Source organism: Thamnophis elegans, chromosome 11 (genome assembly GCF_009769535.1).
Source record: "Thamnophis elegans isolate rThaEle1 chromosome 11, rThaEle1.pri, whole genome shotgun sequence".
Taxonomy (NCBI): domain Eukaryota; kingdom Metazoa; phylum Chordata; class Lepidosauria; order Squamata; family Colubridae; genus Thamnophis; species Thamnophis elegans.
The window spans coordinates 6,568,078-6,581,925 of NC_045551.1; the positions used below are offsets into that span (position 1 = coordinate 6,568,078).

The 13,848-nt window shown below is 44.5% G+C and overlaps 1 protein-coding gene across 1 annotated transcript in view; it reads right to left on the reverse strand.

Moving 5' to 3' along the window:
• The window catches only part of CACNA1E (calcium voltage-gated channel subunit alpha1 E), a 351,045-nt gene that overhangs the window by 260,345 nt on the left and 76,852 nt on the right, over positions 1–13,848 (reverse strand). Inside the window, exon 3 of the mRNA XM_032226797.1 lies at positions 11–116. Coding sequence (XP_032082688.1) covers positions 11–116 — 106 coding nt within the window. The remainder of the gene's footprint in view (positions 1–10; positions 117–13,848) is intronic.

Genomic DNA, 13,848 nt, shown 5'->3' on the forward strand with positions numbered 1-13,848 from the left:
GTCAACTTACTAATCTGCGAGACATCGGTGTCTTATCATCTTCGGGGAGATGCTGCTCCAAGGCCAAAACGATGCAATTCGCAATGATGGTTGCCAGAATCATGTATTCAAAAGGCGTGCAGAATGATGTTAAGGAATACACAATGAATAGCAGAAATGGAACAACATTCTAAATCAATTGTCTCCTTGTTCAATCACACTTCTTTGTTGCCCCTTTTACACCCCTTAATACTTATTAATATCACCTACCCCAGAAAAATAAATCTTGGGGGGGGGTAAGCAGTAAAGTGGAACATTGGTGAATATATTTGGAAGGCAGTGGTGGGTTTCAGATTTTTTTAGAACCTCTTCTGTAGGTGTGGCCTGCTTTGTGGGAGTGGCTTCCTGGTCATGTGACTGGGTGGGAGTGGCTTGCCAGCCATGTGACTGGGTGGGCATGGCCAACTTGTAAAATGTGGTGAAACTCACTTAACAACGCTCTTGCTTAGCAACCAAAATGTTGGCTCAGGAACTCTGGCATTGAAGCACGCAAGTCTTAAAGCTGTCAATTTACAAGACCCTTGCACCCCTAACCCTTTAGAAAAAAAACCCAGGGATGTTCAAACTTGATAGCTTTAAGACTTGTGGACTTCAACTCCCAGAATTCCTCCTCCAGTCATGTTGGCTCAGGAACTCTGGCATTGAAGTGCACAAGTCTTAAAGCTGTCAAGTTACAAGACCCTTGCACCCCCTAACCCTTTAGAAAAAAAAACCCAGGGGTGTTCAAACATGACAGCTTTAAGACTTGTGGACTTCTACTCCCAGAATTCCTCCCCTCACTCTTCATCTTGATGATGTCCAGATGGGCGGGTGGAGGGAGCTGGAACCGGTTCTAAACGACACTGCAGATTTGTGGAACCTCTTCTGTAGAAGAGGTTAGAACTGACAGGAACCCACCCCTGTTGGAAGGTATACAAGTGATGAAGCAAAGATCCAAGTAGAATGGCACATATTTTTGTACACATTTGAGTGTTCTTCAACAAATCACCCTAGCATTTTTATGGTGTGTGATGTTTCAAATAAAAGTGAGAAGAACCAGAGTTCTACACATCTATAAAATGCACAGCGTAGTAATAAAGAGAAAATAAAATAATGCTACTGTATGTATGTAGCCTAGAAATTCTTAAAGGAAGGATAAAATAACACACAAAACAAATATATAAATGAGTCGCAGTAAAGCTGTGGATTGAATTTCAATAAATTAATTGTCCATGGAAAGTGTATAATTTCCTTTTGTGGTGGCCCCAGGATCTCGATCTTGTCAGTTTCTTTAGCCAATTCAGCGACATAAAACAGTCATCAAGTAAGCCCTGGCTGATTGCAATCCAAAGAACAGCAAAACTGAAGCTGAGTTCATCCCATGCTGCTGCTAAGCGAGAGGTTCTTTTTGCCTTAAACCAAAGGCTCAGAATGAGCCATTGAAAAGACTAATCTGTCACCATCCATTACTGGCAGCTCCATTGTTGGTCAAGGGTGGGTGTGAAGGGGAAGCTGTCTCTCTGAAGCTTTAGAAAGCTGAGAAATAAAATTGTTGTAATTATTAATATTGTGTTGCCACAGACTTCCACTTTCCGATCAGCTGTGTAGGTAGAGATCGACTTAAAAGTGGCAATTTGAGTTGTCAGGGTTATTAAGGCAAGGATGAACCAAACTCTCAAACTATTAAATTATCCATGTAGGACTGGCAGGTTTTGACCCCCAACTCATCCTTCTCTCTGCCTCATGGTTCACTTCCCTCCTTCCTCACACATCAAACTCCAATTTTGTCTCTTTGCTTTGGTTCCTAGCTTTCCTCTTGCAACTGTAGTTGGTGTAACAAATGCACGCTTTTAGATGCAAAGCTGCAGAAATCTTTCGTCCTGGCTAAAGAAAGTTTGGTCGATACTCAGTGGAATACCTAGGGCCTGACTTTATACCCACATCTACACTGATATTATACCAACATCTCAGTGGTGGGTTTCAAAAATTGTTCGAACCTACTCTGTGGGTGTGGCCTCTTTTGTGGGAGTGGCTTGCTGCCCATGTGACCGGATGGGAGTGGCTTGCCGCCCATGTGACCGGATATGAAGATGCCGACGACACTTGTCAGAACCACCTTAAATTACCTCACATACAGCACTGGCATGCATAAGAATATGATGTAAACTCATATTTTAAAAGGCATCTTGTGGGCCGAGGTGGTGCAGTGGTTAAATGCAGCACTGCAGGCTACTTCAGCTGACTGCAGTTCTGCAGTTCGGCTGTTCAAATCTCACCGGCTCAGGGTTGACTCAGCCTTCCATCCTTCCGAGGTGGGTAAAATGAGGACCCGGATTGTTGTTGGGGGCGATATGCTGACTCTGTAAACCGCTTAGAGAGGGCTGAAAGCCCTATGAAGCAGTATATAAGTCTAACTGCTATTGCTATTGCTATTGCTCTTGTTTGCGTTAAAACAACTTCAACACACGCAATGTTCTGATTGCACCACAAACGCAGTCGTCATCCTTACCTTTCACAGAGGCACTGAGTTTTATAAGTAGGAGCATGATAGTGCAGAATAATCATATCCAAGGACCAGTGGTGGGTTTCAAAAATTTTTGGAACCTCTTCTGTAGGTGTGGCCTGCTTTCCGGGTCCACTGGTGGAACCTCTTCTAACCGGTTCGGTAGATTTGATGAACCGGTTCTACCGAATAGGTGCGAACTGGTAGAAACCCACCTCTGCAACATCTACACTGAGTCAGGAGTCACCCAAGTCTACTTGCATGAGTTGGAATGATGGCAAGTGAGAGCTAGTCCTGAAGTGAAGCAGATGAAAAATGCTCCATTGTTCTTTAAGCACCAGTTGCCAAAAGCTAGCACTTTGCTATTTATATGGCATGTGATCAGACTATTAGTATGTACCGTAGTGTGAGAGAATTCTCACACTATGGCAAATATTATTTCTTTCTATTAGTATTTACCATAGTGTGAGAGAATATTGCAAACGTCCTGCTTTTTCCTGTACCCGAAGTGGTTTCTGACTGTAAATTGGATCCTCAGACCTCTGAAGAAGCTAAATTCTACATATTGCTACACATTACCATACATGGTGGACTTGTAAAAAGGTTAAAGCATTTTGGATAAAAATATGGTGGATTATGCAAAATGTTCTTTAAAAAAGGATAAAGTTTACCCTTCAGTTATTCTTGTTAGGTATAACTACTGATTGTACTGTTATAGAGACTAACTTGATTTTGCATTTAATAACGGCAGCAAGACTGTTGGTGGCGCAATACTGGAAGAAGGAAGATTTGCCTGCTATTCAAGAATGGACATTAAAAGTAACAAACCTAGCAGAGATGGCTAAAATATCATCATATCTCAAGGACCACTCAAATGAGAAATATAAACTGGAGTGGAGAAGATGGATTGACTATATTCAAAATAAATACGGGACTAAGAAATTCCAGATAGTTTATGACTGAAGAAGCAAGGAATGAAATAATCTGTTTAGAGTTAGCCTAACAAAAGAGGAGTTAAAGCTCAAATGAAAGATGATACTAACTTTTTTTTAAAGTTTATTTTAGAACATCTTTGTTAAAGATTTATACCCTGTATTTGTTCTGGGAAGTCGGGGGGGGGGGAGTTTGGGGAGGGGTTGGGTTCGGGTGGGCAGGATGGGAGAGGGGAGGTAAATATTTGCAAAAGCCTTTTTCTTTCAAAAATTTTCAATAAAAAAGAAGCTAAATTCTTAGCAAAAGCTTTCTAATTCAATTCACAGGACCGCAGAGATCGATAAGGAGAGGTGCAGAAAGATGTATATTCTGATCACTGACAACCTGCCTTAGAGAGTTTAGCAATAGCAATAGCAGTTAGACTTATATACCGCTTCATGGGGCTTTCAGCCCTCTCTAAGCGGTTTACAGAGTCAGCATATTGCCCCCCAACAATCCGGGTCCTCATTTTACCCACCTCGGAAGGATGGAAGGCTGAGTCAACCCTGAGCCGGTGAGATTTGAACAGCCGAACTGCAGAACTGCAGTCAGCTGAAGTAGCCTGCAGTGCTGCATTTAACCACTGCGCCACCTCGGCTCTTCAGTTTTACCTGCTGGTCTGAAAGGCTTATAATTCCTGTCTCTGGCACATCCCGTCCCTGCAGTGAACAAAAACTCTTGTTAGGCTATTCCAAAACAATCAGGGCTGGGTGAAAATAATCAGAATTTGTATGCTGCACAATGCTGGAAAAAGGAGTTCACCCTTGTTTTCCAACTGTTGCACTAGCCGCAGTCTGCTTAAGCATAAAGCCAGCTGGGTAACTTTGGGCCAAGTATTAGCAATAGCAATAGCAGTTAGACTTATATACCGCTTCATAGGGCTTTCAGCCCTCTCTAAGCAGTTTACAGAGTCAGCATATCGCCCCCAACAATCCGGGTCCTCATTTTACCCACCTCGGAAGGATGGAAGGCTGAGTCAACCTTTGAGCCGGTGAGATTAGAACCGCTGAACTGCAGATAACTGTCAGCTGAAGTGGCCTGCAGTACTGCACCCTAACCACTGCGCCACCTCGGCTCTGAGAGTATTCTCTCTCAGCCCTAGTGTCAGAACCTCTCCATTAGATAATTAGGAAAGAAGACCACGAGACTCCATGGGTAGAAATCAAGTGTACTTTTACTAATTATAAATGATTAACGGCATAGCGTAGCGAAGTCTGAATATTTAGGCGCGAAAGTGATTGATATATAGAATAGCCCATTCCCCACCCCTTGGCATCACAGTTACAGTCCAATCATAATTCTCCCAAGTGTCAGGTGTGAGATAACTTCAAAAGGCATCACGAGGATGGAATGTCGGTGCCGTTAGTCCTGGCGGGAATCTCCTACGCATGCGTAGTCCGACAGGCAGCTGAGCTCCAGAACCTTCCTCCAGCACAATTAGTAACCCCTCCCAAATACCATGCCCTCCCTCCCCGTTTCATGGCAGCCGAAGCAACAGCAAAGCAGAGGCTGACACCTAGGAAGGAGGCAATGGCGAACCATTTCTGAAAAATCTTGTCAATGGGAAAGGTCAGAGACTTATCCATTCCAAGAACTGGATGTGACTGAATGGAAGAAAAACTAATCTCCCTCTCCACTTATAACTAGCAACAGCATTTCCAGCAGCAGAGAAAGAGGGAGCCTTTTGTGTGTGTGTGTGTGGAGGTGGAGGGGAGTTAGCCATGCAGGATATAAACTGATCTCTTCCGCTGTCAAGTGGAATTTAAAAAGCCACTGACATTGTTTCCCTAATAAGAGGCCAGGGGCAGGGTAGGATGTAGAAAACATGAGTTAAATAAATGCCTTGGACTGTGGAACTAGGAGTGAGAACTGGATGAATGTAGCCAGAGATTTTCCATATGGGAAGTGTCTTCTGTCATATTTCATGAGAGACCAGAAGGGAGCTAAACTGAAAATCCTATTTATCATATAAAAGTGCCAGAGGAAGGTGGTGGTGAAATGAACTGTACAAGGAAGATGCCAAAACTGATAATTTGACCATAATTCCTGATATAAACCTTGATTTGAACATAATCAGTAATAATAATAATTATAGCATAGAGCTGAGGTGGCGCAGTGGTTAGAGTGCAGCACTGCAGGCTACTTCAGCTGACTGCAGTTCTGCAGTTCAGCTGTTCAAATCTCACCAGCTCAAGGTTGACTCAGCCTTCCATCCTCCCGAGGTGGGTAAAATGAGGACCCGGATTGTTGTTGGGGGCAATATCTGACTCTGTAAACCGCTTAGAGAGGGCTGAAAGCCCTATGAAGCGGTATATAAGTCTAACTGCTATTGCTATTGCTATAATTATGAATTATTGAGTCCCAGATCCTTCCGCTGCACTTACCACTGTGCTAGAGACCCAGGGGTTTGTGTAAAATATTATGTACCAGCCAGTAGTGCGTTCCGGATCCCTTTGCAACCGGTATGGTGCAACAGGGCCGGGCGTCCACCACACAAACGCGCGCAACACATGTGCATACGTGCATGGATACTTACCGCCCACGACACTCTGTGATGCTCCAGTTGCTCAGTGGAGGGTCGTGCAGGTGCCATAAGCTCCGCGCGCATGCACAGAAACCCGAATCGTCTCAAATACTGGTAAGGAGAGCAGGTGGGCGGGTGGGTCCTCCAGAGTACCATACCGGAACGGTACTCCTTGGTACTCCCAGTAGGCACCGGTACGCCTGTACCAGGGCGTACTGCCTGCAACCCACCACTGATACCAGCAAACAATAGCAATAGCAATAGCAGTTAGACTTATATACCGCTTCATAGGGCTTTCAGCCCTCTCTAAGCAGTTTACAGAGTCAGCATATCGCCCCCACAGTCTGGGTCCTCATTTCACCCACCTCGGAAGGATGGAAGGCTGAGTCAACCTTGAGCCGGTGAGATTTGAACCGCTGAACTGCAGATAACAGTCAGCTGAAGTGGCCTGCAGTACTGCACCCTAACCACTGCGCCACCTCGGCTCTTCAGAGTTTCAACATAACTCTTTAAAAACATTAAAGCTATTTTGGAGATTTTGGTTTAAAAATATAACATTCTCGTCAAAAAACAATTAGGTTTTAGAGAATTAATATTTTTCTGTTCTAAGTATCTTTCTCAAATGTCCCTTTTTTCTTTGCTGAATACATTATTGAGGATTCTGTTCCATTCCTTAACATCTGAACATGTAAGGATTTTTCAAAGTTAGTCTCACGTCTTCAGATTTTAGCTCCAGGAAAAACCAGCACAGAGTGCATAGCATATTTATATGTATATACAGTATCGCAATTTTGAAATTCCTATTTAAAGCAAGTCAACACAGTATGCAACTCTCTCAATTTCTAACACTTGAAAAGTTACATTGGAAGTTCCTCTCTTCTATTAAGTTTGGCGGATTGCCTGGCCGAATGAGACCTGAGCATGGAGAAGCCAAAAAAAAATTAAAGCAAAAAAAGCTCACATTTATCTTCTTTTACTTCCCATTTTCTTAGTAATCAAAACACTTACTATTGCCATAAATTTGTATATACTGCAGGTCATGGCAAGTATATGATTTCTCTTCCACACAAGGAGAAAAATTATACAGGTTCCTAAAACTTGTATCGTATGTGCTAGTTACATAAATTGTAATTGTAATTGTAATTGCTTTATTTGTATGCCGCCCTTTTCCCTGGGGGGACTCAGGGCGGCTCACAGTTTCAGGGGGAGGAGGAACAAACAAGTTACAAACATAAAACAATACATCATTAAAAACGCAACAGTCATACAATTCGAGTGGGGTTAAGGTCTCTAGCCCCAGGCCTGTTGGGACAGCCAGGTTTTAAGGGCTACGCGGAAGGCCTGGAGGGTGGTGAGGGTACGAATCTCCACGGGGAGTTCGTTCCAGAGGGTCGGAGCAGCCACTGAGAAGGCTCTCCTCCGGGTAGTTGCCAGCCGACATTGGCCGGCCGATGGAATTCGGAGGAGGCCTAATCTATGGGATCTTATCGGCCTAGTGGAGGTAATTGGCAGTAGGCGGTCTCTCAAGTACCCAGATCCAATACCATGAAGGGCTTTGTAGGTGACAACTAGCACCTTGAAGCGCACCCGGAGATCAACAGGCAGCTAGTGCAGCTCGCGGAGGATAGGTGTTACGTGGGTGAAACGAGGCGCACCCACGATCGCTCGCGCAGCTGCATTCTGCACTAGCTGAAGTCTCCGAATACTCTTCAAGGGCAGCCCCATGTAGAGCACATTGCAGTACTCCAGCCTAGAGGTCACAAGGGTACGAGTGACTGTTGTGAGAGCCTCCCGGTTCAGGTAGGGACGCAACTGGTGCACCAGGCGAACCTGGGCAAATGCCCCCCTGGTCACAGCTGACAAATGGTGTTCAAAAGTCAGCTGTGGGTCCAGGAGGACTCCCAAGTTGCGAACCCTATCTGAGGGGCGTATTATTTGACCCCTCAGCCTGAGAGATGGAACACTTGGCCAATTAGTGGGAGGGAAGCACAGCAGCCACTCGGTCTTATCCGGATTGAGTACAAGCTTGTTAACCCCCATCCAGTCTCTAACCGCCTCAAGGCCCTGGCTCATCACGTCCATCGCTTCATTGAGTTGGCACGGGGCGGACAGATACAGCTGTGTATCGTCCGCATACTGGTGGTATTTTATCCCGTGCCGTCGGATGATCTTGCCCAGCGGTTTCATGTAGATATTAAAAAGAAGGGGGGACAGGACCGAGCCCTGTGGCACCCCATATGTTAGGGGCCTAGGGGTCGATCTCTGCCCTCCAACTAACACCGACTGCGACCTGTCCGAGAGATAAGAGGAGAACCACCGTAAAACAGTGCCTCCCACCCCCACCTCCCGCAGTCATCGCAGAAGGATACCATGGCTGATGGTATCAAAAGCCGCTGAGAGGTCAAGGAGTACCAGGATGGAGGCATGGCCTCCATCCCTGGCCCTCCAGAGATCATCAGTCAATGCGACCAAAGCGGTTTCTGTGCTGTAGCCAGGCCTGAAGCCTGACTGGAATGTATCAAGATAACTGGCTTCCTCCAAGGACCGCTGGAGCTGAAAGGCCACCACCTTCTCAACAACCTTCCCCACAAATGGGAGGTTGGATACTGGACGGTAGTTGTTAAGAACGGCTGGATCCAAGGATGGTTTCTTCAGGAGGGGTCTCACCACCGCCGCCTTTAAAGCTGGGGGAAAGACCCCCTCCCGGAGGGAGGCGGCAACAACCGCCTGGATCCAGCCCCGTGTCACCTCCCTGCTGTTAACAACCAGCCAGGAGGGGCACGGGTCCAGTACACATGTGGAGGCACCCACAGCTCTCATGGCCTTGTCCACGTCCTCAGGGGTAACAGCTTGAAAATCAATCCAGCGATGACCTACAAGATTATCCCCTAGTGCCTCGGCTGGTTCTGCAAGATTGGAGTCCAGGTCCGCCCGAAACCGAGCAACTTTATCCGCGAGGAACTGGACGTAGTCCTCAGCCCTGCCCTGCAAAGGATCCCCCGCATCCCTCCTATTTAGGAGGGAACGGGTTATCCTGAACAGGGCGGCTGGGCGCGACTCAGCGGAAGCAATCAGAGTGGCAATATAAGTTCTTTTTGACGTCCTGATTGCCCGGATGTACTCTCTGATGCAGGATGTTAAAAGTGCTCGGTTCGATGCGGATTTATTGGATCTCCATTGGTGCTCTAGGCGTCTCTTTCGGCGCTTCCTCTCCCGGAGTTCCTCGGTAAACCAAGGGGCCCTCCTGGATCCACTGCCTCGGAGCGGCCGTAGAGGCGCAATCCGATTGAGAGGCTCCGTCGCCGCCGAGTTCCAAGCGGCAACCAGAGTCTCCGCCGGACTGCGGGTGAGAGTATCAGGAATAACCCCAAGCTCCGTCTGGAACCCCAAAGGGTCCATAAGTCGCCTGGGGCGGAACCACCTGGTTGGTTCCTCCTCGCTACAGTGGGGGTTTGGTCTCCGAAAGTCAAGCCTCAGTAGGTAGTGGTCTGACCACGACAAGGGTAAGGTCTCACTACCCCTCAGACCAAGATCACAACTCCACTGCTCCGAGAGAAATTATACATTTGCTTCTATATATATACAAGCAAGTGTATAAATGCTTTCTGTGAATAAAACTGCAGTATATTTCAAAAGAGTGGCAAAAGTTACAGCTACAGATCAGTACTCTATGCTAATTAGATGATGAGCTGCCTCAAGCATCCTGCCCTTCTCTCCAAAGACCCTTTATGGTGAGGTTCACCGACAAATGCGCACACGACAAAAGCGCGCCAACAAAACCGCGGCAAGAAAACCGTGACGTTGAAATCGCGCCCACAACAGCGCGCCGACAACAGCGCGCCAACAAATGCGCGCCATCAACAAACAACACGAAAACAAGGTAATAACCCTAACCCTAAACCTAACCCGGAACCTAACCCAGAACCTAACCCGGAACCTAACCCGGAACTTAACCCTAAACCTAACCCTAAACTTAACCCTAAACCTAACCCTGAACCTAACCCTAACCCTAACCCTAACCCTTACCTTAACCCTAATCGCGCTTTTGTCGGCACGCTGTCGGCGCGCTGTTGTGAGCGCGATTTCGACATCATGGTTTTCTCACTACGGTTTTGTCGGCGCGCTTTTGTCGTGCGCGCATTTGTCGGGTCACGTATGGTGAAACTTGGCATAGAGCATGCACCTTTTAAAAAGAGGACTGTTATAAAGTGGGACACATGGCTGCCAGAATGGGATATTAAGAAAAAACATCAGTTTAAGTTTATTGAAAAGTTGCTCCTGAACAGCTAAATAGATAATAGACTGCGTTTGTCTTTCCTGGGATGGCATATAAATAATTGCTGCTTTCTATTCAGAATATGGCAACCTTTTCTCTCTCCAACTCACAAATCTTCGGACTAGACCCATTCTCCTATTTTAATATAACTTCCTTTCTTTTCCTTCCTCCTTCCCTTCCTTTCTTTCCTCCCTTCCCCCAAATTTTTAAGGCTGAAAGGGGAAACAAATGCTTCACTAGTGTTAATTTCTAGGTTGAAGTAGAATGAGAAATGGCAAACTGAACTCAATACGTTTCTGTGTTCAACTGAGTGTTTTATGAAAATTTTCTATGCTCTTATTTAAAACAACATATTGATTGTATCTTCAAAGCATTTTTGAAGATTTGCAAAATGTCAAAACATATTTTAAAAAAGGAGGAAAACCTTAATACTCCTTTCTTTGAGGGAGATGGGCGATGGGTATATAAAACATAAATAAAATAAATAAATAAACCCTCAGATGACAAAATGACAGAAGACTATTAATTCACTCTTAAATTCTATTTCATTCCTCTGTCAATCCTAGATAATATAGTTTAAAATTAGGGTAGTTGGTCAGTTCTGTTTCCTACCTATTCAGTGAAATATAAAACTGACACATTTTTAAATTATTGGTGCAGAAGAATTTGCCATTTAACAAGATACAGTTCATTATTACAATGAAGAAATAACTTGAGAGCCAAGCTAGATGAGAGATTAATGAAATTTGATCAGATTATCTGACATTTCCCCAAAGAAAAAAAACTTGCAAAACTTCCCATGTGCTCTTAAGTTCATAAAGAAGTTCTCTCAACCATTTTTTCCACATAATTCTCAGATGGATTAGTCTGCTATTCAATATTAAGAGAAGTTGCACCTATGGAAATTCCTGGTTATCTTAGTAAATGTGAAGTTGTGATGATTTGATGTAATATAAAGTATATTAACAAATCTATAAGTAAATTAACACTTTAAAGATTATAAAGAGACTAGTGATTTCCTAAATTATTATTATTTTAATTATAATTAGATTTCTTTTTCTGCTGGCCAGGCTAATGTTCTTTTAACTGTTGCTGGACAGAGAGAACATACATAGGAGATTTCCTGGCCATTTGTGTGACGCAAACCTCACTGAAATTACCATTAAAAGTACAAAATATTCTCCCATTCATTTCCTCCTTGGCTTTATCATCATCCCTATTCTTATATAATAATGTAGGAGATCTAAATTTACACAATTCCCTTTTTATGATCCTGGAAGCCAACAAGTGAATTACAATTCTAAACATCCTGGATTCCTTCTGGAGTGTCCAATCAGATTTTAATGAAGTGAATAGCAACAGCAATAGCAGTTAGACTTATATACCGCTTCATAAGGCTTTTAGCCCTCTCTAAGCGGTTTACAGAGTCAGCATATTGCCCCCAACAATCTGGGTCCTCATTTTACCCACCTCGGAAGGACGGAAGGCTGAGTCAACCTTGTGAACCCTGAACATGATTAGTAACCCAGCATTATAATGCTGGATAGGCATTTTTGGAATACGTGACATCTTGAAATACACAGATTGACCCCTCTCTATCATTCCTACACATAGAAGCAAGTAAGAACATGTCAGCATGTTGTAAAATTAAATTATCTTGTTTTTTTGGACAGATCACCTCCGACAGCCAAAGCTGTTATGAATCAATTCTGTTCAATATATGAGAATGTTCCCAAATGATAAAAAAACAGAAAGGATAACACAAAGAACACGTTCAACTAAGAATGAACACAAAAGGAGATTATTTAGAAAACTTGTATTAGTCTATCCAAATCCATTTGGGTGACCAACTCACAACACATTCTGCTTACTTATTGTAGTTACTAGGCAGCAGTTGTTCATGTCGAATAAGTAAATCAAGATTCTAGAGCCGAGGTGGCGCAGTGGTTAAATGCAGCACTGCAGGCTACTTCAGCTGACTGCAGTTCTGCAGTTCGGCTGTTCAAATCTCACTGGCTCAGGGTTGACTCAGCCTTCCATCCTTCCGAGGTGGGTAAAATGAGGACCTGGATTGTTGTTGGGGGCAATATGCTGACTTTGTAAACCGCTTAGAGAGGGCTGAAAGCCCTATGAAGCGGTATATAAGTCTAACTGCTATTGCTATTGCTATTGTTGCATGCTTATAACTTGGTGCGATGGAGAACTAGGGATGAGGTCTAGAGTCTCAGTAATCTGGTCTTTTTATTCTCCTTATAGAACACTAAATCATTTGGGACAAATGGAAAGACTCCAGACATAAAGGACATATAATTCGTATCGCATAAGAACATAGTTTTTCTCTACCAGACCTAGTCCAGCCCTCAGTTCCTATGATGGAAAACTGAATGGGAAGGACATGAGTCAGGGAATGACATGGGGTGCTTTCTCCTATGACAGTCTTCATCAGCTCCTGCTATTCAGAAGTCTACTATAGCAGTTAGACTTATATACCGCTTCATAGGGCTTTCAGCCCTCTCTAAGCGGTTTACAGAGTCAGCATATCGCCCCCACAGTCTGGGTCTTCATTTCACCTACGTCGGAAGGATGGAAGGCTGAGTCAACATTGAGCCGGTGAGATTAGAACCGCTGAACTGCAGATAACAGTCAGCTGAAGTGGCCTGCACCCTAACCACTGCACCACCTCGGCTCTACTACTCTTTTGTGGGGGGCAATATGCTGACTTTGTAAACTATTTAGACCAGTGGTAGTCAACCTGGTCCCTACCGCCCACTAGTGGGCGTTCCAGATTTCATGGTGGGCGGTAGGGGTTTTGTCCGATACTGAAACACTTTCCTTTTGTTTTTAATTTAATTGACTTCCCTACTTTATTATTCACGATTACTGTGGAACCGGTGGGCGGTTAGAAAATTTTACTATTAAGAGAGATACAAAAGTGGGCGGTAGCAGAGGTGGGTTCCTACCAGTTCGCACCTATTCGGTAGAACTGGTTCGTCAAATCTACCAAACCAGTTAGAAGAGGTTCCACCAATGGACCCAGAAAGCAGGCCACACCTACAGAAGAAGTTCCAAACATTTTTTGAAACCCACCACTGGTCCTTGGATATGATTATTCTACACTATCATGCTCCTATTTATAAAACTCAGTGCCTCTGTGAAAGGCAAGGATGACTACTGCGTTTGTGGTGCAATCAGAACATTGCGTGTGTTGAAGTTGTCTTAACGCAAACCAAAGATGCCTTTTAAAAAACAAGTAGACATCCTATTCTTATGCATGCCAGTGCTGTGTGTGAAGTAATTTAAGGTGGTTCTGACAAGTGTCGTCGGCATCTTCATATCAGGTCACATGGGCGGCAAGCCACTCCCATCCGGTCACATGGGCGGCAAGCCCCTCCCACAAAGGAGGCCACACCCACAGAGTAGGTTCGAACAATTTTTGAAACCCACCACTGGGTGATAGGTATATAAAGGTTGACTACCCCTGGTTTAGCGATGGCTGTAAAGCACTATGAAGTGGTATATAAGCCTAAGTGTTAATGCTAGTGCTTTGATGATGCT